The sequence below is a fragment of the Chelonoidis abingdonii genome, chromosome 10, assembly GCF_003597395.2.
Source record: "Chelonoidis abingdonii isolate Lonesome George chromosome 10, CheloAbing_2.0, whole genome shotgun sequence".
NCBI lineage: Eukaryota > Metazoa > Chordata > Testudines > Testudinidae > Chelonoidis > Chelonoidis abingdonii.
In genome coordinates, this window is record NC_133778.1 from 16,722,756 (window position 1) to 16,750,078 (window position 27,323).

Below are 27,323 nucleotides of genomic sequence, written 5' to 3' on the forward strand. Positions count from 1 at the left end.
AAGGAAATGCTTTTTTCCCCCTCCCACACAGACCTTTGAACTGCCAATAAACAGTAACGCACCATCACCAGTGAACTGTGCAGGCTGAAGAGGTGAAAGACTGAGCACCCTTTGATCAAGTCCACGAACCATCCAACTATTTTTCAAAACAACCCCACAATCTAAAAGAATGTGTACTTTCGCAGTGCCAAAGACATTTATTTGTATAGTCCCCAAGCCCACCTTCGCTCCTGATTATTGTTTATAGAATCCAAAATTATATCTCCTCCAAATATAAATTTCAGCTACAGAATTATTGCATTTAATGTGAAGTCAGTGCTAGAAACCACCATTCCCCATAATTTGGCCCTGATTGTCTCTTCCTGTGCAAAAAATTCAGAAGGGGACAAAACACATACAAAAATCATTACTGCCAAGAGAGTTTACTTTATACCTGAACATTACTGTGAGCTACATTTAAGGGACCAGATCCTCAGCTGGTGTAAATCAGCACAGCTCCACTAAAGTCAGTGGAGCTATTCCAATTTACATCAGCTGACAATCTGGCCCAGGAACTCAGGTTGGGTTGCAGAAATAGATGGTGGCTAAGTGTGTTCATCTTATTCATGTACCGGCAGAAAAGAGGTGATGCAACTGTTGCCAAACCAGATGGCCTGAGAGCACATGGCAGCATCTGTGACAAAATCTGTTTATGTTGATAACCATTCCAACCCTCACACTCAAGGGTCCCCAGCAAAGGGGCATTGCAGGGAGCTCTGCATGCTGAATGATGGCAGGATAAGGCCCTGGCTGTGAATCTGATGGGACTACGAGCCATTTGAATTCAAGAGAGACAAAGAGAACATATTTCTTCTATTACTGGAAAAAACCACCATCTTTAAATGAGCACAGTCACACTTCTGCAATCATTCCAAAAGCAGAAATGCAACTTTGCCCAGCTCCAAGAGCAATTTGGGGAAGCTGCCATCACACTACCCATTTACGGTCAAACAGCTCACTAGCTAACCTAAACTAGTATGCAGGAGGATCAAGTAACAGCTAAGCCCAGTTAAATGCTTTGATGAATCTCTATTGACTTAATAAATACATGTACATTTATGGAGGTATTCCAGCCTTATTAACATTCAGCACTTCCTGCTTCTCAGAGGCTGCATTATCCTTGTCTGGGCTAGATACCCACAATATACACAGTCACTGGGCACGCGTCTAAGACTCACTCCCAAATCCTTCATATGCCAACAGATTTCACACACCAGCTGTAACGCTATTTAGTCTTCCCCTCTCACCCCTCACAATTTACACATGTCTGACGTGCCCGCTCCCAATCAGCTGTTGACTGGGACTCGGAATTTTTCTACAGATCCTCCCCCTTCAGGGATCAGCATGGGGAGAAAAGAAGTAGGGGCGCTCACGTTGGAGTTAGGGAGCTGGCGAGCAGAACACTAGATGTAGCTAAGTCTGCAGAACAGGGGTAAAGCAGAGAGCCTGGATTTAACTCTCTGCTTTTCTCCTCTGATTGCACTGAACGTCTTTCCTCCACTCTCTGCACCACGTTCTCCCCTTGTTCCAGTCAAAGATTTTGTTCCGGTGGCACGTTCCAGAGAAGGGCTGATCCTCTCCTCCTGGGGCGGAACAGACAGCTAAATAAAAGAGACCAGAAGCCAGATCCTACTTCCTTCCGAATAGGAGCGTTGCCCTCCCCTCCCGGCTGTGCCTTGTATTTTAAGAGTGGCGCTTTTCTCCTTACAACGGTAAACAACGAGCAAGTCCGTCTCCCCGAAACACTCGGGTGTTTGCAATTCAGATGCCACCCGAGGCTGCAGATTTCAGAGCCCTGATGCACCCTTGGCGGGGCAGGGAGGGGGTGATGGTGTGGGTCCTTGTGTGTGCACGCTGCTGGCCCAGCTCGGCGTGGGAGCCGGGCACGGGGCGAGCGCCTACCTGCCGTGTCTCTTTACGGACTGCCCGCAGCTTACGGGGCTCTCTTTGCAAACCTCCCCACACAGCTCGCCCACAACCAGGGCCCGTGTCTGTCCATCACCCCCTCTCCTATCCCAGGGCAGGCGCGCGCAGCCGTGCGCCCCTTATATACCCCTCTAAAAATAGCTCGCCGTAGCCTGCCTTGTAAGGCAGCGGGGAGATCAACCCCCATCCAATCCGCACGGCCCTTCCGTGCCTGGCTCCGCCTCCGAACCCTTCTTTCTGGCCCTCATTGGGCTTCAGTGACTTCATGGCCTCCCCCCACCACCTCCTCTTCGCCTTACATGGTCACGCGTTGTCTTAATGGACAGCTTCCTTCAAGAGCTGACGGCTGCGCGGAGAAAAGATGGGAGGGGAGGGGGACGAAGAGAAGGGGGAGGCTCTGAGCTTGCAGGATTGAGGCGGGGGGGCATTGGCTTTGAAAGGGGGGGACAATGGGGGCTGAAAAAAAAAGCGATCGCGAGAAAAAAAAATGCAACCTCCCAAAAATAAAGAGCAAAGATTGCACTGAGCAGCGAGCAGCAATGCAGAAATAGATGGCAGTTTCGTGTCAGTGAGTTTGCATTCCCCCTTCCTGATCCAAGAAGTGGAGTGATTAGAGCCCTGGAAGGGAATTGCATTTACTACAAGTGGAAGAGTCCCCCCTCTTTTGCTGGCTGCTGTTTGCACTGTACATATTGGGTGCACTTAGCCGTTCTCACTGGTTTTTTTTCTCCCTCCCCTCTCTTTCCTGAATTGGTTTTTTTTACAGTGTGACAGAAACAAAACAAAAAGGGGACATTGGATTTATTGTTGTTTTTTATGATCAAAAACAAAACCCCACCACAAACAAACAAACAAAACAAAACAAAACGGTTTTGCTCAGCAGCAGCATGGATGTGTTGGCTAGTTATAGTATATTCCAGGAACTACAGCTTGTCCACGACACCGGCTACTTCTCAGCTTTGCCATCCTTGGAGGAAAACTGGCAGCAGGTGAACCATTTAAATTACTCCTGTAAATCTTTTAAGTGCAGACAGTCGGTGCGTTGAGGCTGCATTTCTGATTTTATTTTTCTTTACTACTTAATTTGGAGGTTTTTTGTGTGCGGGGCTAACACCTTAATATTTTTTTTTTTGCAATTAGAAACAGAGCAGTCCATTCAAAGCTTTCTGCCTTCAGTCATACAAACACACCAGGCAATATCTGAGATCCGGTGAAATTCTTTGGGTTTTGTTTTTTATTATTATTCCTAAAGCTTAGTGATTTTTTTTTTTGTTCTTTGAAACAAGGCTGATCACTTGTTCCAGCCAGTGTTGACAACTGGCAGCTGGTGGAAACTGAATAGATCATTCTTTTTTTCCAGGTAATTAGTATGTGTCAATAAAAATCCTGCCTTAATTTAGAGATGTGGTGGGGGTGGGAATGGTATCAACAGCAAAAGACAGTAAGTGAAATCTGGAATAAGAAAGACGACTTATTTTTGAATTGTTCTGGACAGATAAAACTTCTTGTTGTATCTTAAACTGGTTTAAGATAATAACATTTCAGGCTGGTTTCAACCACCAGGGTGTACTGAGACACTATAGGGTTAATATGCAGAAGGAACTGGAGTACTTCTAAAGGTGGAAATCTGGTATTATGGATGCATTAAAAATGATGGGTGACATGACTAAATAATATCAAGGAGAAGCGTTGTTTATAGAGAAATGGGCGAGATGTATAAAAGTCATGACCAGCCCAAATACAAACTGACCATAAATATCAATTGGGATACTGGAGGAAAAAACAGAGGGCTCCTCATTATAGCAGGATAAGAGCTAAGCTACTGTGTTGCCTGATGTGATTACAGGTTAGTCAGATTGTCAACATTCTGTAAATTAGTGTCTCTTAAAAAAATCAAGTCTATAAGAATAGTCAGGGGTGGGTAGAATGGCATGTGGCGCTCATGTAACTTACATACCCCGTGACAGAAGCAGGTTAAGACTAATGAACACTGGATTTCAGTTTGCATTGACCCAGAGCAATATTTGCCAGCACAAGGCTAGCGTGTGTTAGTTCTCTCGTAAGTGGGCGGTAGGATTTTTTGTTTTTGTTTCTAGGTAGATGGTAGGACTCCAGGACAATCTGTGGCATTGTTACCTGCTTGAGCTGTGCTTGGATACTTGGAGATTTACCTAGTCAAATTATTTTGGCTTCAGCTTTCTTTTATGAAAGGCTTACTGGCAGCCCCGGGGCAAACATTTTCAGATTTCATTTGCAACTGGACAGTCCAACTTTGCTTAATACTCCAAAGGGGGAAACACTTTTTGTTATTAATATTCAGTCTGCAACTCAGTGACGGTCACATCTGGTTTCCTTTAGACTTTTAACATGCTAAATTAAACTGAAGCGGTTAATATGATTTCATTTTAGAATCCCCATTTAATTCTGCATTGTCCTTGCTGTTGAATCAGTTGCATATTAATAACAGTCTAGACCGTTCAGTGTGAGATAATCTGTTGACACAGCCAGCATGCCTAAGGCAGATACTGTATGTGATACTTTGTCTACTGCTGCCTGACTTCATACAAGGAAGGGAAGCAGTTCACTTTCTGCAATAGTGTGTCAAAGCAATCCTATTGTAAGAGCTACATTTTAAAGGAACACCATCACTTAAAAAAAAAATCTAGCTAATTTTTAGAAAAGGAGCTAAGACCATTTTCACAGGCTGCCTCTTCCCTTCAGTCCCCAGGCCAATTCTTGTTGTTTTATAGTACATCCTATTTTTATAATGTTTTTCCTCCTCTGTTGCTGTGTGAAGTCTCCACGCAAGCAACTGGGGGAAAACTGGCTGACACAGGGAACAGTGAAGCCGACTGGTGCACAAGATGCTGTCAAATGTACAAAGTAAAACCAACTGAAAAAGAGAGGTGTTTTGTCCTCCTAATCTCTTTCAGTTGTCATAATCAGGTTAAAAAGCTTTCAGGGACGTGTGTTTCCATTTGTTTCCCTTTAAAAGTGGTAATCTGGAGAGGTGCTTTTGGGAGACAGATAACTAGTAACATCTCTCTTTGCCTCTCCTCTTCCCGGGGCAGTAATCGATTACATGGAGCCCCCCTAAAATGTGAAGTAGCCACCTTAATTTTAAGTGAAAGCACTTGAACGGATCATTCTAACATCTCTTCAAATGAAAACTCAGTGCAATATAAATACTGCAGTAACGATCCAGAATACTATCTCTTCCACCAGCAATGCAGCAGTCTTTTGGAAGATTATTCTGGTCTCTTTTAAGATGGCAACGGTATAGTTCTGAGGGTGAAGAGCAAGATTCTTTATCACGTTGTCGGTAAAAGTTGTTTCTTATTTAACAGGCTTATAACACTCGTGGTAGAGAGGTCAGGGTGTGCCAGTTTAAAAACTCCTTGTGAGTGATATCTCCTTCTCTACTATAAAGACACATCTGGGCTGTTGATAGTTTTACCCTAAAGCTAGGTGAAATTGTTAACATAACCTTCTTCCTTTTGTCCCTAGTTTGGGCCACTGTTTTGTGGCTGCTTGGTGAAGTGTGTAGTAGGGACAGTTGCATGCAACTGCTAGTGTTTCCGATTATGAAATGTGCATCACTAATTGCAGTGACGGCTTAGGCTGGTTTCTAAACACTTGCATGCACTCAACTGATCTCCCCTCCCCGCCCCCGCAACAGAAGTGAGAGGAAGTTTAGTATCTGTGCTTCTCTTAATTAGTGTTGGAAGTTAAAATAAGACAGTCATTAGACAGCCCAACCTGTAAGTGCAAAGTGAACAGATTTTTGGTAGGAGGAGATTAAAAATGTATTTATATGTGTGGATTTCAAGAGGGCGGGGGAGAACATAGCTTAAATTGTAAACATGGGAAGGCTTGTATGTTTGAAATTTAAGATGGAATCTGAAGGTGCTGTGTGTTTAGATTATTTTCATGTACATTTTTATGTGGGGGTGTAATCTTTGATGCCTAATTCTTGTTAACTAATGTTGCAGTTCCTTAAGGCCTGATTTTTTTGTCAGGCAAAACTTCCCTCAGATCAGTGGGAATTTTGCTTGAGCAAGGAATGCAGGGTCTGGACCACAATTTACCACGATATTGCTCTTTCATCGACAATAGATGTGGTAGTCGGCTCAGAATGTTTAAAAATCAGGCCCAGGGTGTATTTCAACTGCCTGGTAGCTCAGACAGATTCTGTAAATGGCCCTCCAGTGCGTCACTGTGGCTCTCATTTGAACCATCTTCATTGGTATCCATTCCTATGAGCTGACTACATGTTAGGAGCCTGTTCAGAGGGGGAAGCCCAAGCCGGCATGAATCCTCCCTGCCTGTCCTATACTGTAAAGAACCCTGGGTTCACGTGCACTGTTATTGTGAGGTATTCACCAGATGTGACACTCTGGGAATATTGAACGAGACCTGTAGAGGGTGTAAAAAGCAGATTTCAAACAATAAAAGGCCAGGAGGTGCCTTTGATCCATAGCATGTTACCCCCAGTGGAGGGTAGGGGTTTGGAGGGATCTGCCTGATCTTGTGAAGACACGGGACTAGGTGAGCTGTGTGCAGAGGGGATCATCCACTTGCAGATGTGCAACTCCATAGGAGGGAGGCATCCGCTGCCCCATGACAACCACCTCTCCCTTCTTTGGGCTTTAGGAAAGACTTCCCAGGGTGCAGAATCCACCAGTGGGAAAAGGGTCAAGGAACAGCCTGGGGCTGCATTCCTTTTTCTACAAGGCCTCTCATCTCCTTAAAGGAGGACCCCAGGGGATAGCCTTTGGCATGGAAGACTTTGGTAGTGCAACTAAAGTGGATCCCTGCTATCAGAGTAGGGGAGCCCAGAAGATGGGGTGAGGCACAGGGTTTCTATGCTTATGGCCTCACGCTTCCAGGGGAACTCTGAAATTAGCAGAGTTTGGGTGTCAAGCCCTTCCCATTCTCCCAGGTTTTGTCAGGGGTCGGGTCAGAGTTCCTATTTGCCGAGAGGACTGGAAACAGGAACTCTTCTTCTGATAAAAAGAAATATGATTCCAAACATAGGGGCTGATGCTTCTAGTCTAATTTGAATTCCTTCTCTCTGGGATGATTCTTTTGTTCTTAGATGATCTAAGCTTGGTTTCTCTTACACTAGAACAAGAAGAAAGGATGAATTGAGACATTGGACTGGGACTCGAGAAATCGGGGAGGGGGAGGGGTTGGCTCTGCTGTAGACACCTTTCCTCTTCTCCCCTGCTGTAGACACCCTTCCTCTTCTTCCCAGCGTATCCTTGAGCAAATCTTTGTGCAAATGTTTTCCTCTCTGTTAAATGAGTGATGATAATACAGTACTTAATAATACTTACTGGGGCATTGTGAGGCTAAATAGTTTAATGCCAGGAAAGTGCTTTGAGATCCTTGTGCTATGTAAGTGCAATGTATTACTGTATTATGATGTGACTAATCTACAAGAACTCTGTTAGTTGATTTTCGATTTATATTTGGCAGATGGGGTTAGGTTCAGGCCTGAAGGAAAAATTTCCACTGCTACTGGAAAGGAATAAATTACATTGTAGAATGTTCCTACCTCCTCACTCTCCTCGTTGTTCTAGTTTAATGGCATACTTGGCCACTACATAAACTAAACCATCTCCTCTAATATTGCAATTTCATCTTGGTTCCAGTCACAGTGAAACACATTTCTAAGTGCTTATAGCACATCAGGCCTCCTGAGGATAACTTGCAGAAATGGTTGACTTCCAAGAACAGCCACACGTGTGATGCAATGTATTTGGACTGTGAGCCATGTTCAATACCCGTATACAGGCTCTTTGTCTGGTAAAGGAACTGAAAGGAGGCTCCTGTCACCCTCCAAAAATAAATTTAAAAATATCAAATCAGCAAACTGGAGCCACTGTTCATATCATTTTCTGCGTCCCTTACTTACAGAAAACCTTGTTTATATTATCACTTCTTGGCACTTAGTATTGCTGGTATAAATGTGTAGACATAAAGGAGACCTGCAGACTCCATTATAAGAGTAAAATAGCTGATTTAATGCATAACTTGTGTATGATCTTCAGATTGGGTAAATGTATATCTTTTAATAGTGAAGGTACTAAATGGGAAAATATTCTCTATTATTTAGTATAGTTAAAAAGATACAATTACCAAATGCATATATTTTTTTTTATAGTGGAAGCTCATGGTCATGAAATTAAATGAGTATTTGTGCTTTTAAAAAAATAATATGGAGTCTATACACATTATTTATATATATATATATATATGCGCGCACACACACACACACATATATAAAATCTATTCTAATGTGAGATGGTGTACGTGTGTGTATATATATATATATATACAGCCCGCCCGCCATATACATACTCCTGTCTCTTTCTCTTACTCGCAATACACACATGCGTGCACGCACACTCAATATACACAGACTACATAAAGGTACTATCATTTTGAAACGGCAGGAGATTTTCAGTTCCATGCAGTTATAGCTTCATATTTTGGCTTTTCAGGGTGGAGGTGAATTGTCTTTAATATTTTTGTGTATATTGTTGAATCCTTTGAGGCCTTATTACATGGTTCTCCATTGTGGGGAACCCTGTTCTCTATTAGGACATATTTCACAAGGGCGTGGGGAGGAAGCAGCTTCCATTTAAATATGTAACTATATTAAGTTATTTTTAATTCTTTGTTATAGAGAAGACGACAGCTTGTTCATCTTCTCAGGAGAGTGCAGCATTGGGGTTCAGTAAATTAAGTGTCAGAGCAGAAGATATAGATTTTATTCCAGGTTAAGCCTGTCGCACTTGGACAGGTGGCCCTCACCCACAAAGAGGGTCATTCCAAGCCAATTGGCGTCCATGAGAGTTTTTCCGTTGACTGCAATGGACAGTGGCTTAGGACCATGAAGCGAAACCAAGCAGGTGATAATGGAGCTTTGTAAGAATGGTGCTGCACACTCTCTCCCTCTCATTCACACGCATTGCCCCCCTTCCCCTGCCGGTACTTTCAGGTGCCTTACGACTATCATCCTATGCTACAGCTTCTTCTAGAAACCTGCAAAACTTACCCACTCCATCCTTTCTAATAGGAGTAGGCAGGAACGACAAGCATCATTTCTGTGATTTCTACCCCCTGCCTTCAAACTTCAGGTGCCCCCAGAAAGTGTCCATTTCCTATTCCTCCATTAGTGTCTGTCTGCTAATGATATCAGCCATCATCTTGATTAGAATGTGTGTGTATTTGGGGTCAGGACTCAGGAGCTCAATTGGCCCAGTAACTAAAATCTGTTGAGGAAACAGCTCCTTCTCTCCCTCTCCGTCCCCTGATTTTGACTTGGTTGGAGAATGTGTGTGTTTAACTGAAATGTTTTGTAAAGGTGTATTATGCCCTTGACCCTACAATGTTGAAGTTAACTGCACTTTTGTCATGGGCTTAATTTTTTATATATTCTTTGCAAGCTGAGATTCTCAGGTAATGACATGATTCCACAAGCTGGAGCTTTAAGAAAAAACACCATGTGTTCTGAGACTCAGTAGAGTCCCCCGAGTTAGCAACACTGCTCTACACATACATGGTAAGAGACAGGTTGTAAGCCTTTGGGCAGTGCCTACAATCCACAGGAGAGGAAGTGGCAGCAAATCAGGCTCTATGTAGAGTATCACCCATTATATGCCCAACATTAGCTTGTAAGGAAGGATGGTCCAGTGGTGAGTGTGAGAGCCTGTGTGAGTCCTGTGTTCAATTTCTGCTCCATCACAGGCTTTGTATGTGACCTCGAGCAAGTCACTTAATCTCTCTGTGCCTCAGTTCCCCATCTGTACCATGGGGTTAACAGCACGGCTCTAGTACCCAGGGCTGATGTGAGGATAAAGACTGGGAGACGCTCAGACACTGCCATGATGCAGACCTAAGATAGCTAGCTCATTCTGAGACTTACTACACTATATTTCTGGTGTTTAATTCCCTACATTCGCTGGACTGATATCTGCTGAAACTGTGGGACAGCTCCCCGTCTCTAATAGCTCTCAGCAGTGCTCACAATCTTGCCTCTGGTTAAAAAATTGTTCTTACATGTAAGCTTAATCCCCCACCTCCACTGCTCCACCTCCCAGAATGTATGTAATTAATCTGTGACATCTTAGAGGAAACAGCAGATAGAACTAACTTGACCTAAATTTCGCTGAGAGGTAGAGGTATAAAGGAAGGTGGTGAATAGGAAACTTATGTCAGACCCCGAAAGAAAACAATCTATTGATCTTTCAACGTGATGTGGCATTTAAAGTTTTTGATTGGGATGGGTGCTTACTTTCCCCTTTTCTGTAAATCTGAGGTACCCCCTTCTAATCCAGAACAGTTCCACACCTCGACACTCTTGTATGCAGTTGTCTGTGCACTGCATACATTGCTTTAGAGAGAGCCATAAGGACACATAGGGCATTCTCTAAAACATGCAAAAAGATAAAGGATATAATTTTCAAAAGCGCTTAAGTCACTAAGTCTCATTGAAAGTCAACAGTAATTAAGCACCTAAATGCCAACATCATTTAAAAAAAAAATAGGACTTCGGGTAAATACGTAAATCACCGGAGTCAGAGATTCCAAGGCCAGAATGGACCACTGTGATCACCTAATCTGCCCTCCTGTCTAACACAGGCCACAGAACTTCCCTGAAATAATTCCTGTTTGAACTAGAGCTTCCCTCTTAGAAAAACAACCAATCTTGATGTAGAAATTCCATGCTTTGAAGAGTTTAAAGCTCCAATCCCATAGCTGAATCACCAAAGCTTTGGGCAGCTGTGGATCCAACTGAAGAACTGGGGCCTAAAGATTATATATAGATAGATAGATATACAGGGGAACAGTTCCGACACTAAAACGAATTGAAGAGCAGTTGCAGAGCATAGGAAGGCATTGTGGAGAAAATGGATTTTCAGGAGGGATCTGAAGGAAAAGGACATTGGCGCACAGAAAATTGGTCCAATAACTATCCAGATTTATAAATTATTCTCTTGTGTACAAGTATCTCAGGGTCAGCGTCAAAGGGGCAATGCCATCAAGTCTGTTTGGCCACAAATTTAGACTTTGCAGATAAGTATAGCTCTTTACAAAGCCTACTATCAAAAGAAATATTTCCAAGGGAAGCAGAATTTTAAAAGGAAAAAACAAAACAAAGAACCCAGCCCAGCTGCTGTTTTGGCAGGGCCAACACTACTGTGTTCCAGCGCTGTTAACTGAAAGTGAAAGTGACTAGTAACGAAAGTGAAAGTGCCTTGGTTGCTTTTGATTGCCCTGCTGGGAGAAATGCAAGGCGCATGACAAGTAAATTAGATTTTCAAAAATGCTTTTGCTCCTGATGAGCTAATGCGCTGTTAGTCGTTTGGTTTTAATAATGTGACATTTAAATGGCTAGCATCCCTCTCCAAGTGTAAGCAACCACTTGGAGCCCTGCTCTTTTGGGCTCCCTGGCCCTTCCAGGTTCTGCAGTTCACTGATCGTTCTTCAACCCCACCCTAGATAGCCAGGAATCAACTCCCCATCAGATTTTCTTCTGCTGGTGGGAATGAAGAGAGAGGCTGCTGATTGTCTCACTTGACTCCCTACCCCTTTTCCTGGAAGCTTGGGCCCGTTGTCTGTTGCCCCGTGAAGTGTAAGGCTTGCTCTGCATGAGGCTTCTGCTTTCATGCCAGTTCCTTATTGTCCCTAACTTAGGAACCTGCTGTCCCTGAATGGTTTGAGGTTACTTAGAACCTTTACGCTCATTCCTCTTTCAACTGTACACGGGGAGATGAAAAGCTCCATGTTTTTGTTCGTCTCCTGCAATTGCACGGTGGTTTTACCAATGCATTGGCCAAAGCATAGCCTACTCTACAAGGCTTAATTCAGCCAATGAACTGGTTGAAACTTTTTTGTAGCCATATATTGCCTTCCTTGTCAGGCTGGAAAACGCACAGTGCTCTACAAAACCATCCCCCTCAACTGGAGCTACTAAGAGCTGCCATGTGAGTAAGGAAGTATGAAAAAGGGTGGTTGGGGGTGAGGGAAGGAAGATGAGCTGGTGCTTCATATGGAAAGCATCAGACCAGAAACTGCTTTGTCTCTGACATGTTATCAGTGAAGAGGCTGCCTTCACTGTCTACTGGAATTCCTATGTAGTGCCTGTTTGGCGAAACCTTTTGCATTGTTGTGTGGATTGGATGGGTGGAAAGGTGTGGTGTGAGTGGCTTTTATTCTCTTTTTGTGCATTTGAAAACGAGTAATTGGGGAAGCAAAGTGCAGTGAATAAGATTGAATAAGATTGCTTCAGGGGGTATAAAAACTGAGCAAGATTGGTTACACCACCGTCCCTGCCTAGGGCCTGGAAGAGATTAATACCAGGTCTGATAATTCTATACCCCTCTACTTTTCCAGAAACTTACCTCCCACTTCAATACTGTATCACATGTCAGGGCCCCACAAAATCATGAGATTAAAAATGGGAGGTTCTTCTGGTTCTGAACCCTTTGCGTGTAACTAGGTCATGTTTGCAGGCTTTTCTGCACAGCCATGAAAGCTAGAATTGTATTCATTTCTTAGAAACATGAAAGCTGAGATCCTCACATAACCACATACCTCTAAGAGCTGGCATTTTAAGGGAAATATCATATATTGTGAGATTGTCAAGAAAATTGCCAGAGTTGGCAATACTGCATGTTTGCTCAGTATGAGAGCAATGAGGCAGCAATGCAGCTTAGAGGTTGCCTGTGTCTCGGGGTAGGGAGAAGAGAGATGGATGGATATGGGGTTAGTATGACGATGTATATGCTGACTGAAATAGCTTATAAAAGCCCTTTTAATGGCTTCTGTGGCTGGGAGCTTTGGGATAAGTGGATGTCACATGGTTCTGTACAAACTAAATCTAAAGAAGAATCTACCTACTTTCCTGTGAAAAATAGGGCATATGGGAAAGTCCTATAGAATAGCAAGTGACAAGCTGCTGAATTTAAGTGAGTAAACCATGCTGCCGAATTTAAGTGTCTCATTCTTTCTCTAGAAGTTTTTTTTAAAAGATGATCACTCTATAGGCTTTTCGAGTAATATCTATAGAACCCTACAGGTTTCACCTCTGTGTCGTTCTGTGGGATCTTTCCATACAGAGAAAGGCCTGGTCTACACGGGGGGGGGGGGGGGCGGGGGGGAAACCTATCTAGCTGAAGTTGATGTATTTAGATCTACTTACCACAGTGTCTTCACTGTGGTAAGTTGATGGCTGACGCTCCCCATTGACTCTGCCTGTGCTTCTCACTCTTGTGGAGTACCGGAGAGCGCTCGACAGTCGATTTATCGCGTCTAGACTAGATGTGATAAATCGACCCCCACTAGATCAATCACTTCTCATCAGTCCAGCGTGTAATGTAGACATGGCCTCAGTCACTTAGGTACTGATCCTGTACAAAGTTAATGGGAGCTTTGCCATTGACCTCAGTGAATGTATGATCAGCCCCTTTGGTCCCAGTTCAGTAAAACACTTAAACATATGCTTAACTTCACTGACTTCAGTGGGTATTAAAGCATGTGCTTAAGTGCTTTCCTGAATAGAGATGTTTCCCTGAGTTGGAGCCCTAGGAATTATGATACTTCCAGGTTAAAGAATTCTGTCCACAGAGCCATGTGAGGAAGCTATGCTAATTGCCTCAAATTCCATTTGGGCTATTCTACAGCAATGCTCTCTAGTCCTCCTTTGGCTAGGATGACATTCTCTATGTTTATTCAGCCCTGATTTTCCACTTTCACGAGACAGCTTTATGGTTTCAAAGAGTGACTCCTGTATTGATCTTTCTTGAAAGATAGCAGATAGGTTTTAGGGTACCCTGATTAAATATTCTGTGTTAGATGTGCGGGCTTGCAGTAAGTGTTTTGAGAAAGAGCAGAGAAATCAAAATGCCAAGCTGAATCCTGAAGTGAGGAGTTCTCCACTCCAAATTTATAGTCTCTAGGTACTGAAGGAAAAGCAAAGGGTGCTTGCTGATCTACATAAAATGGTATTTTAAATATTTTTTCCTACTACTTTTAAAGATAAGACTTTTGAGGGAGAATGACGGGAAGATGGGCTGAGGTATTCATCTTGAAAAACCTCAAAGGTCCATTGTTTTCATAAAGGGCTGAACCACCCACCCATTTTCTGAAAGCAGGAGCCATTTTTAAGTTGTCTCCAGTTGGGTATTAACAAAAATCACTAATGTCTTTGGAAAACCACAGTCATAATATTTAGGAGCTGACTGAGTGTGGAAAGCCCATTGCAGCATTAGACACAGAAATTATTGATAACTTCATGGCAAAATGTTGCTGCCTGAGCTTCTTGTCCAGTCATCCTCAACCTTGATTTGCAGGGATCCTCAACTCAAACTCCATTTACCTTTTCAGATAATCTGTATTTTCTCCTGAATCAATCTAGAGTGTAAATCTTGCTAGTTACGCAGATGGGACCATTAAACTGAATGTATATTCATCTTTACACGTGGCTTTTGACTACAGTGGCCCAAGGTGCAGGCTGAATGCCAGGAAGCTAAATTATCCATTGAGTTACCTAACCTCCCTACTGTAATCTTGTAAACTATTCTACTGTGGTTTAGCAGGAGAGTACATCTTGTAGTAAAACCCCATTTTTTGCTATTCTTGAAAGTACATGATTAGTGTTGAGACCATATCCTTCTTTCATGTCCACTGCCCCCATTGGGACATTTCATCTTAGTGTCTTGAACGCTGCTTTCAAGAGTGAGTAGGACATTTGTCATTTGGAAACCCTCAACTTTGGGACACTCTCTTTTGCTGACTCTCCATCTTCATCTGGTGAGCTCCGCCCCAATTGCATATCCTTTTGTTCCTTCAGTTTCAGTTTGTAGTCCATGTAGACAAACTCTTAGCTGAGGATCTGACTGAGTCAGACAGACAAAACCCCAATGCAGAGTTTCAGTTTGTTCAACATTTTAGGCCAAAAGAGACTTTAATAAAGGGTGGCACATTTTCATCTCTTTTTGCCTTCCATATATTTGAGGGGAAAGTAGTCTCATGCAGTCAAGAGACCTTGGGCTGGTCAGTTATGCATCATTTCCCCCCCTCTACATAACATGAGAATAGTAATACCTGCTCTGCGTTGGGGTTTTGTCTGTCTGACTTAGTCAGATCCTGAACTACGAACTAGTCTACATGGACTACAAGGGTGTCACTTCTAACACCAACGTGCTGCGGGCGAGCTGGCCCTTGTAGACCAGGCTCATTGCTGCCCCACATAGACAAACCCTGATAGACGGTTGTGGCTCTACATCAATTTCCATGGGCCTTGGCTGATTTACATTAGTTGAGGATCTGGCCTGACATCTGTCAAGTCATTTGAGACCTCTGTGCAGAAGGTTCTACAGAAAAGCAAGGTATGTATAATTAATCACAGCACAACAACTAGGTGCTTTCATTCTATACGCTATACAAGACACGGAGTAAACAAAAACAGGGCAAAAATAATATGCCCATTTTAATGATTGTTGATAAAGAATAAAGCAGTTCCTGGTCTTCCATAAGTATTATTTCCAGTGGCATTTTGGAAGGAAATAGAGAATGCGAGAATAACCTAACACTGTCCGTTGACCTTTAAGTCACAGCTGACTGTTTTGGCTTATTTCTAGTGAGTATGGCCTTAGGAATTCTATAAACATCATCCGCACCCTTTTAGGTAACAAATAATGGGAAGAAATACATACAAGCAAGTAATTTTCTTTCCAGGAAAAAGTGGTAGCTCTTCTTCCTGTGATGAAAATATGGGAGGGATGGGGCAGCGTATGCACAGCATAACCACGTCCTTCTCCCACTTTGGAAGGGTGGGGAGCTATCTGGGGTGTACGTTGCGTCCTTTCTGAAAGGGATACATTTTTTATGCAATCAAAAAACAAAACCAACCCCAAACTGCAGAACTCGTTTCCTCTCGCCCTCTATGCCCTTCTAATCGGTGCTTCCTTTCTCCACATCACCCAGTTCCTTCCCCGGTGGGGTTTCAACTTTATATAAACCTGGACCCCTGTCCAGATGCAGCCAGGTAGCATAACAATATGATAACAAATGACATAGCTATAAAACCATAACCCTTTCCTTGTCTGTGTGGGGTACACACCTCATCATGGGCCTTCCTGCAATTCTCCAGCAGGATATGCAGGATAGTAGGTGAGTCAGGCCCACTTAGAGGCACCTCTGCACTGCGAGCGTGGTGCAAAGGGGCCTTAGTGTAAATGAGAATCAGGATTTGGATTCATTCCAGAGTGGATAAAAATCAATTTTTTCTTTTTAAACAACTTAAAAAAAAATTGGATTTTTTTAAAATGCATCCAGCAATCATCCCTCCATAATGCCAGTTATAATAAATCTTCAGAGCTAAGGGTGACCCATTCAAGAAATATATTTGCTGATGATGTTTTAAAGAAAGTTACACCAGTGAACTGGTGGAAGTCACTTAAGCACTTGGATTCAGAGACCGTTGAAGTGATCATCTCACTTTTAACAGCAGTAGATTCTTCTGCTAGTGTAGGAAGAATATTTTCTTCCTTTGGACTAATTCATTCCAAATTGAGAAATGGTTTGGGACCTGAAAAAGCAGGACAGCTTGTTTTTCTTTTCCAGATTATGAACAAACAGGAAAATGAGGGTGAAGATGACTGAGTTAGCTGCAGAAGCCAATATTTTAAATTTCTTATGTTGACCTGGCTGACAGTCGATTTAATTTGTTTGTTTTTTTAAATATTTCATTTAACTATTTTAGTTAAAAAAAATTAACAAAAACAAACCTGATTTAAAAAAAACTTGAATGTTTAACTAAATTCAAAAATTCATATGCTTGTTTTGTTTAAATATTATGCGTTTGCTGTTGAAGAAAAAAATCCAGAATACATAATGTTGTTGTTTAGTTAAATAAAACAATGTAAATGTCTGTCTGGTGATGTTCTCCTCCTAATACAGCATGGCAAGAAAATCCTCCAAATATTAATGATTAACCTGTTGAACTGGAGATATTTATGAAGTCATTGGGAGGTGAACTATCTGCTTCAATTACCTTTGGTCAATGAAATAACCAAACAATCATTCATTTCCTGATATAGATTAAAATAATCTGAAAAGTTTTCAAAATAAATCACTTTAAAAAGGTATAGTGTGTACTTTCTAAAAATGAAACCTACATCTATCTCTGAGCTGTGAAGAATATGTATTACGGTTATAACAACGAACAAGAATGCACTTTTATGTAGAAATCCATGATTAAATCGAGTCTTCCTGACTAGTGATTTAAATCAAATCCACCCTGATTTATTCTCAGAAGATGAGAATGTTTATAAAATCAGGGTCAAGAGAGTACATTGTATATAGCATCTGGAGTGGCTCTAGAAGAAAACCTTTTAAGGAAAGCCCGCGTTTATACACAATGGGTTTTGGATGAAATCCTAATTCTTTACAGTCAATAGAGAATCTTGCCATTGATCACAAAAACAACAAGGAGTCCAGTGGCACCTTAAAGGCTAACAGATTTATTTGGGCATCAGCTTTTGTGGGTAAAAAACCTCACTTCTTCAGATGCATGGAGTAAAAATTACCGATGCAGGCTTTATATAATGACACATGAGAAGGGAGTTACCTCACAAGTGGAGAACCACTCCTTGTTGTTTTTGTGGATACAGACTAACACGGCTACTCCGATATTTGACGTCGTTGATCACAGTGAGTTTTGGATCAGGCCCAAGGCCCTCTTCTGCCTATGATGAGAGTTTGGCCCAGACGATCAGTAAATATCTGGAAAAGGCGAGAGTTCAGTCTGAGAATCTACCTGGCTGATTCTGAAGGCAAATGAGCTGGGAGCATGCAATGTGAAGGCCATATTGTCCACTGCCTTCAGCCAATGATAGGGAACAGCATACCCGGTCATAGGTCATGTGTGGCAGGGCTGCAGAATTGGGCCCATAAACAGTGGTGCACATGTATAATTTTTTTATTCAGATCATAGAAATTGAACTGGAAAATCCCCATTACAATCATTTAGTCTTTCTGCCAATGTGCCATTCCTTAGTGTACACGGACAATACTTCATCCGGTCTAATAGACATCATTGTTACAGGCTGAATATCAGAAAAGACTACTTCCATTTCCTTAATTGAATCAAATTTCTCCTATTTATATTTCCTTTTACTGCTCTAAATAATGCCACTGCCTCCTTGCAGTTCAGACCATTCAAACGGATCTAGATTGTTCTCAGTGGTACCAGATGACAGAACAAGGAATAATAGTCTCAAGTTGCAGTGGGGGAGGTTTAGGTTGTATATTAGGAAAAACTTTTTCACTGGGAGGGTGGTGAAGCACTGGAATGGGTAACCTAGGGAGGTGGTGGAATCTCATTCTTTGGAGGTTTTTAAGGTCAGGCTTGACGAAGCCCGGCTGGGGTAATTTAGTTGGGGATTGGTCTGCAGGGGGTTGGACTAGATGATCTCCTGAGGTCCCTTCCAACCCTGATATTCTATGAAATCTTTATAGACTTATGTCTCCATTCTATTAGCTGTTGCTATACATAAATTAGCTCTCAGAGACCATCCTCTTGTTAAAGGAGTGTGCAGCTCCTAGCACCATTGGGACCCTGATCCCTGACGGTGAAGCAGCTGTTTCAATACAAAGAATAAAGTGTTCTCCTCAGCTTCCTAATAATTCCTGTTGTACTTCTCTGGGCTCCTGCAATTTGCCTATATACCTATCTTGTATTGCGGTTCACAGAAGTGAATCTAATATTTCTAGGTGACGTTGTCCTAGAGATGGATCCCCTCCATAACATGTGTATGAGAATGCATCCCAAAAATTAAACTGGCCTTTTGATTGCCATCGTCCATTGTAATATCACGTCTTTTCAGTTTTTAGGTCCCTTTCAGCATCTGACTGGCTCTCTCCTTCCCCTTGAGTATGTGTGGCTCAGATTCGCCGAGTCTCCTAGATGTATTAGTCTACATTTTTCATAATTGAATCTCACCTACTTATTTTCTGCTCATGTCTCTGCTCGCTCTGTGGGTCCCTTTCTATAATCCCTTCACTGGCATCATTTAAAGACAACACTTCCTTTTAAGATATTTTTCTTTGCTTTCTTTGTTTTCAAAGAGAGCTTTATATTACCTTCCTTGGGTTTTTAATTTGTGTTGAGTATCAGACTCACACCTGTTCTCTGTTTATTTCTTGTTAAATTTAGCGATGTGGACTAAAGTAACTGAATTTTTTTTAAATGTCAATTGTTTCCCTCCCACCCCCGCTCCTTTAAGACAGAAAAGATCATAAGGAGAGCAAAGTCAAATCCAGTACAGATGATATCTCTTGTAACGTCCTCACCAATAGCCAGTTCTGAATGCTGACCACTGATGGCAGGTAGTGGAAAATCTCAGGGCCCAAAAATGTGACTTGTGTCTGGTTGACAGTCACAGTGTGTAGAGGAGCAGGGTTCCTGGTGCTAGAATTTTTGTTCCTTCCCTACCAACATCAGCAAGTTGACACTGGACCTACCCCACTGTTTTGCATGTTTATGTTTGGCCTTTTTGACAGGTACAATATATATATTTAAACTAGACCATTGAGTAGGAACCTGCATCTCCCTGCCAGGATTGAGCGAATCTGCTTTTTTACTTTATCTAGAGGGTGGAGGTGGGGGTGCAGTTTTTAATTCTGCTGAAGTGCCCTCCTAGCTGACCAGAGGGCAGAGGAGAGATACCAGTAAAAAGATGATAGCTGAAGGCTGGGATTGCCAGAAAATCCAGACCCAGGAGTTGAAGATGTTGTATGACCTTTGCCTGAATATTAAACCTCCAGAGTCCTAGACCAGCAAGGCCCCAGGAAAGCATTGGGCAACTGTTGTTTCCGAGAGTGCTGCTCCTGAGTGGATTACTAAAGGCTCCCCTGCATGGCACTGCTAAGCCTAAAATACTGTAAAATGCAAACAGAATACTATAAAGACTATGCTTTGGATGTCATTGCCAGGGAGGCACTATGGACCTGATCCACAGGCTGCTGAAGTCAGTGGAAATCATAGGCTTTGGATCAGGCCTGACAGAGATGAGACTAATCCTGATCCAGCAGCCCTAAGGAAACGTCTGAGTCTGCTGACAGCATAAAGTGCCAGACGTTTTGAGCTTTCAGCCACTCTTTGTTGAGGCTGGCTACTAACTGCAGGCAGTAGAATCTCCTGACACACTAGTCTGTTTGTTTCTCTTGTGAGGATTTTGGGCTGGTTGCTATGGAGGCTTGCAAAAAAGACTTCTCTGTTTTTAGGAAGACACGTAGCATCAGTCTGTCCTGTGTGAGGTGCAACCAGATAACACAGGGTTTGGCATCTTATGCTTGTAACAAAGCAGCTGGACCTCACCTGGAAAATTAGTGCACAGCTTTGGCTAGATCAGTGGAGCAATGCAGATTTACATTAGCTAAAGATCTGGCCCTATATAATTTGGACACAAACTGTGGTCTATTCCCTCCTCCCAGCAAAGCTTCGAGAGCGAGTTCTCTATTCTAGGAAGATCTCAAGGATACTGGTATATAGGGAAGTATTATCAGAATCAAAGCTGAAGTACATCCGGCAACAGATTATCCTTTTGGGTTTGTTTTGTTTGCATTCCCCTACTAACTTGCAAACTTCAGCCCTCTTCAGTGGGTCTCTTGGTGATTAGACCTGCATTAATTTGCCCTCATGTGAAATACTTATACTTGAGATGTTAATCTAACAGAAAGCTCATTCAGGGAATGATCTTGTAATCATATAGAGCATCTACATTGGATTTTTATCTGTTCCAGGCACAGGGATTCTGTGAATATAATTCGTGAAAGACATGCCATGTGTAGGAATTACCTGAAAGTCAAAGCTACGGTTCCTATAGACCAGGACCATTGTGCAAACATTAATGCAAAATGATTTTGTTAGCACCAAGGATGCCAAACAAGGAAAGTGGCTTAAACACAGAGGGAGCATGTGTCATCCTCATAACTGATTGGCATGACTGCCCTGGTCCAAATACTGGGTGTTTCTTACTATTTAACTACTGACTGGGAGAGATGAAGACCCAGGGAGATGCTATAGGTCCAATAATCCACCAAGTCAGAAACTACGGAGAAAGGCCAGATCCAAAGGTAAAATACAAAGAACATAATTGTGATTGAAAGTTAAGATGCACGTTGGCCTGGATAGGTCGCTCAGTTTACAGCAGTTTAGGACCAGTTGCAAAGCAGAATTTCATCATTGTCGTCCCATTAGATTTATAGCTTGGTTCAACGATGCAAAGCAATGAAATCATGTGATCGCCTCATGTGACAATCTAGTACCTGATTACCACAGAGAGCACCCCAGGGTTCTGGAACAATTTGTACAGTGGGGCTGCTGAGAGCCATTGAACCAAACTGTAAGCCCTGGATATAATGGAAACCACTTTAAGCCAGGGGATGTGGCAGACCCCAGCACCCATAGTTCCAGCACCTATGCCTTTTACCCTGTAATGTTGCAAATCAAGCTTGGTTGGAATGCTCTTGCTGTCAGTTTTGGAATCAAACTTTCCAGGACCAGTGACAGCTGTCTCAGTAGCGAGACCCTTCTCCTCCTCCCACCACTGCACACACTTTTGGAAATGGCTCCTCTCGTGCCCAAGTTTGACCACATTCAGATGCCAGGCATTCTCGTTTGATCTAGTGATCATGCTTAGCAGTCACATCATGCCTTTCACTCATGGATCTCAAAGCATTGGGAAAGCTTCATTATGCCCATTTTACAGGTGGCAACACTGGGGCAACTCATGAACCTCTATGTTCTGTTATCACACAGTGAGTCAATGATACAGCTGGGAACAGATCACAGTCTCCTGACTCTCAATTGTAATTAAATTGTTTTTGTAATGGTCCTTCTTGGCAATTGGGTTGCTGAAGAGTGGGCTAGCGGATGAAATTGTGGCTACAGTTTTGGCAGTAGGTTATGGGCCAGATCCCCAGGAGCAGAAATCAGCATAGCTTCATTGACTTCAGTGGAGCTCTGCTGATTCACACCAGCTAAGGATCCGGTCCTAATTTATAAACTGAGGGGCAGCTTCGTATAATTTGTGTTTAATTTTTGTCTGTCTAGACACTTCTGAAGCCCCCATCATTGGAGTAACCAGGTGCCAGCAGCTGCATGAAAGTACCAGGCGGGTCTGGTGAAAGGTGCTTAATGAATGTATTGCATGAGGCAGGGCTAGGCGTGTATGTGTGCACACACTAGCTAGACTTTTTACTTTCTCATTTGGGTTTTGAAAGTCTTCTCTGGGGAGGGGTCTCTGGGTAAGATTCATTTGCCTCCTGTAGGGAACTGGTTATCACAGCCCCCTTGTCGTTTTTATCCAAGTTAGACCAAATCAAGGAGGGCTAGGGTGAGCAGATATCTCGATTTTATAGGGACAGTCCCGATTTTTGGGACTTTTTCTTGTATAGGCTCCTTTTACCCCTCACCCCTGTCCTGATTTTTCACATTTGCTGTCTGGTGACCCTAAGGCTGGTGCACAGCTAGAGATTTCTGACATCTGGTGTGATGCCTCCTTCCAGCAGTAGATGAAATACCTTTCCTGTGTTTGTCTTTAAGCCTCTTCACACCTTGCTGATCTGATAATTTACCATGACCCTGACCCCCTACCTTCACTCCACCAATGGTCTCACTACTCATCACCCTCCAGTCAGCTTCTGCTTTAGACACCTTGAGTGCTTCCTCCTACACAGACCCTTGTGTATTGGGGGAGGTGCAAGAGAAGGGAGATTCCCTGGTATAATCCATACAGCCGCTTCCTTCTCCTCCTCCAGAGAATTGCCAGGGCCCTGAAGCCTACAAAACCTTTATGCCTGCTGCTGATTATGAGGGATTATCTCTCTTCCCTTGCCATACTCTTACTAATTTCTCCATTCCTCTCCCTACCTGCAGTTACGAAGTGTAAAATCAACAGTAAGACATGTCACTTACAGAGCTGTGCTGTTTTTCCAACATATTCATTTGCTTGTACGATGTCACCATCAGCTGTTTTGAGAGGTTGTCTAGTCCAGTTCCCTGCACTCATGGCAGAGCTAAGTATTATCTAGACCTGTGGTTCTCAAAGCCGGTCTACCGCTTGTTCAGGAAAAGCCCCTGGTGGGCCAGGCCGGTTTGTTTACCTGCCCCGTCTGCAGGTTCAGCCAATCACGGCTCCCACTGGCCGCGATTTGCCGCTCCAGGCCAATGGGGGCTACAGGAAGCGATGCGGGCCGAGGGATATGCTGGCCACCCTTCCTGCAGCCCCGATTGGCCTGGAGCAGCAAACTGCGGCCAGTGGGAGCAGCGATCGGCTGAGCCTGCGGATGTGGCAGGTAAACAAACCGTCCTGTCCCATCAGGGGCTTTCCCTGAACAAGCAACGGCCTGACTTTGAGAAGCACTGTGCTTGACCATCCCTGACATTAGTACATTTCCCAGACCTGAAGAGCTCGGTGTAGCTCAAAAGCTTGACGTTGATCCAATACAAGATGTTACCCCTCCCAGCTTGTTTCTCTGACAACAATATAATTTTTAAAGCCTGGGTGATTTTTAAGCCAATGTTGTGATATTTGGTGGACCTGACTCATGTTTTCAGAATCCTTGGGGCTTAGCAGTACTGGCAAAATTGGGCTCTCTCAAAAAGGAACTTGCATATGGAGGAGGAGAGGGAAATGTCATTATGAAAAACCTAACACTTTAAAAATGCTTTTTCCTTGGAGAATAGCCATAGTAATTTTCTTCCCCTCCTCCCAGGTTCAGTAGACACCAGCGAACACTCCTGTCCTCTCTCCTAGTATTGCAGTGTTAATGTTGCTGCTGCATTGATTGAGTCAGATTCCGCTGTCACTGGGGATGGTTTGGGGGGGCAGGGAAATGGTTTTTAGTCTTAGCCCTGTGCTTCCTCAAATGCATTTTTTTTAGCCTTTTCTTGGTAAAAGGACATTTTGAGTTTTTAATTGGGTGGGGGTGGAGGCGCAGAGGACGTCAGGAGGCCCTATTCTCCATTGGCCTTCTCATCCACACTTTCAGGTAACTCCTGAGGCTGCTCCTACTTGAATTGGCCATGTCTCAACTTGAGGAACGCTTTAAAATCAGCTCTGATTCTGTGCCCTTGAGAAGCTCCTCAAGGAGCCTGTTAGCGAGCACTGTCAGCTGCTGGAATATGGATAAACATCGAGTTACGGGAACAGGAGAGGTTTCCTCTTTGTTGTTTTGCTCCCTTTCTAAGCAGTCAGAAAAGCAGAGTGCAAGAAAAACATGCCCAGGGTGGGGCTTTCCCTCCTCTCCCCAAGCTGCTATTCATGACCTTGTTAAGCAGTTTGGTCTGCCTCAGACAGTGTAAGTGGTAGTTTAAGTGTATAGAGAAACCAAATGTGGCTTTTATTTTTCCATATGACAAATTGCCAATCGCCGGTTTTACTTACAGTACATTTTGAGTTGTCTCTGGAGAACGCAGTCACCTTGAGGGGGTATTTATGAGGAAAAATGACATGCGAATTAAAGTTCTTAACACTCACATAAAAATAGCTTTATTGCAGATTTTTGTCTGCAGCCAGGATCTTGCTTCCAGGAATGGATGATTTTGTAAGGGGAGGCTGGCACTAGACAATTCTTGATGCTGCTTTGGCAGATGAAGTGAGGGGCTGGGGAGGAAGGGAAGGGAAAGTATGGCTGAGACATTAAAAATGAAGGCGATGTGCTCGGCATGCACATTACAGCTTCCAGGGCACTTCTCATACGAGCAGATGTTTGCTCTTCTACCCTTTGGCCAAAATCCTCCCCCAGACTACCTGTTTCCTTCCCGTAAAAGAGACATAACTTCCCAGCAAGGGAATGTATATGTCCCCTGCTCATATATTAATAATTATATATTTCTGGGGTTTGCCTTAGCTAAGTACATCACGATGCTGTTTGCCTCACAGTGCAGCTCCAAAGCTTTCTATGGCTCCCACATCCTCTGCTAAATATATCAGTGAGGCATGGTTCATGGAAATATTTTATAAGAAAAGCTGACGGTTGGTAGTTTCCAGACCAACCACTCCTACTTGGAAAGTCCCGTGAGTAGAACAGTGGATTAGGAGGTGGGAGACCTGGGGTCTGTTCCCTAGTATGCCCATTTGGGCTTAGGGAAGTCACTTAAGCCGACATTTAAGTCTGGACACCCAACTTGAGGCACTTGGGCCCTGACTTTCATAGGTGCTGAGCACCCACCATTCCAGTTGGAGTTAAGGTGCAGGTGCTCATTGCTTGTGAAAAATCAAGCTCTTCTGGGTGCCCCAAGCTAGCCACCTAAAACTAGAGGCACCCAAAATTAGGCTCACGCCAAACATTCAAAAAATTATCCGTGTCTCAGTTTACCCATCTGTAAAGTGGGGATAATTACAATTGCTCCACCCTGGAAAGTCCTTGATGTCTACAGAGAGACAGTGTTGTAAATTGTGGTTGCTGTGACTTTTAATGTGCTGCCTCCGGGAGCTAGAGAACAGATGTGAAGTCTCTTGTGACACACAGGAGGGATGGATAGTGCCTGATCTTTATTTCTGGCCCCTGTTATATGAAGTAGGTGAGGTTATGAGTCTAGTGACTAGTGTGGCATCTCTTATCTTAGAAGGGCAGAGATAAATGGAGCAAGGCAAGCTAGTTGCAGTCCTAACTAGGCCTATGATCAGGTTTGTGCCTTTTGCCCCTAATATGAGCGGTCAGCTGCTTCATAGCCAATCTAACAGCTTGCAGAAGCTGCAACTAAGAGGCTTCCCTATGAACAGTGACATTCATGTTGACACTCTTTGGGTGAAATCTTGGCCCACTGCAGTCACTGGCATAACTCCCATGGACTCAGTAGGTCCAGGATTTCACACTCTGAATCCTACTGGATTCAGTGAGGATTCAGGCTACGTTCATTGTCCCTAACTCATGGCAGGGAACAGCAGCTTGTGCCTGGCTCTTGTATGTGACAGCCACCATGGCTTGAACTGGGACCTCCAGAGCAGGAAGCGTGAGCCATGACAGCTTGAGCTAGAGAGCCAGACTCACATCCCCTGTGGATCAGGCACAAAGGGGAACATGTAACACACACTGAGCAGGGTGACATGAGGAAGGTGCAAGGAAATCTCACCTCCTTTGGATGTCTCTGTGTGACAGGGTTTGGCCTAATTACAGCCCTGTGTTCTCCTGGGTGCAGGAACTGCATCCTCAGAGCAGCCTCTGAGTTTCTGCACTGCCCCTTATCAGTCCTGGTGCTTGGATCGTAAGCTCTCTTTTTGTTCTGTATTTGTACAGCACCTAACACAATGGGGTACGGCCATACAAATAAATAATTATGATGGACACCCTACATGGATTAAATAGCTGGATCAGCAGGAAGCCAAAATTTTCAGCAGTGACAAGGGAAGACTCCGTTTTTGGATGCTCAACTTGAGACACCTTAAAGAAACTGCCCTTTGACGGGGTCTCAGGTTGGGCACCCAGAGTGACTCATCTCTCCTGAAAATCTTGTCCTGAGCACGTAGGACAACAATAGCTAGAGAAACAGGAACCCATGAACTCTGATCTTGGCCTTTCATTTTAAAATGCATTTATTTTATTTGCAGTTCTGGGGCTTCCCACACCTCCTGTGCCTAATTTGGTTACTTCATCCCTATCTGGGGAGATGAATATTTAAGAACTTTAATTCTTCCATAGTACTCCAACATTGTAATGGTATTTTTGGAAGTTGGGCCGAACTAATATTAAAGCATTAAGGGCTTCCAGAAATTGTACATGCAAAGGATATGTGGTTGTCCTGTGGTCTCTGTACTGTGCTTTTGCTGGAGTCAAGGTAACTTTTGTATGTTCATGTCCAAAATAAAATTGCAGCTCTTGAAAGCTGCAGTTTGTACTTGGAGAAAAAATGTTTGTGTTTAGCTACTGCAGGGGCTGTACAAGAGTGCACTACCAGGAGTCTGAAAATGTTTGTGATGACAACAGAGTTGGCTTTGGGGGCTACTAAAAATGGCTTTAATTGGGCAGGACTGGTGATAAACAGAGTGTCAGAGAAATATACCTTGCCAAAGAGGTCCCCCTCTCCAGACTATAGACTAGATCTGCTGAGAGAGAGAGAGTGCTCTTCCCCTCCTCCCCTTCTCACAACTACATCAGGGGCTTCGGCCCTGTCTCAGAAAGACAGAGAGGAAAGGGGTAACCAAAACCAAAAGAGGGAAAAGCAGGCTTCATGTAGTGGAGGCTATACAGAAATAAATCGAGGTAAATGCAAAACTAGGGGAAAATGCAGACTTTAGATAGGAAGTTTACAACAATTGGAAGGACTAAAACTA

The 27,323-nt window shown here is 43.4% G+C and overlaps 1 protein-coding gene across 2 annotated transcripts in view; it reads left to right on the forward strand.

Moving 5' to 3' along the window:
• Positions 1 to 2,311: 2,311 nt before the first annotated feature.
• Positions 2,312 to 27,323, forward strand: part of KLF7 (KLF transcription factor 7) — a 70,235-nt gene continuing 45,223 nt past the window's right edge. Inside the window, exon 1 of one of the 2 annotated variants that reach the window (XM_032765103.2) lies at positions 2,312 to 2,954. In XM_032765103.2, coding sequence (XP_032620994.1) covers positions 2,853 to 2,954 — 102 coding nt within the window. In that variant the 5' untranslated portion in view covers positions 2,312 to 2,852. The remainder of the gene's footprint in view (positions 2,955 to 27,323) is intronic. The other variant, XM_032765104.2, reaches the window with a different exon arrangement.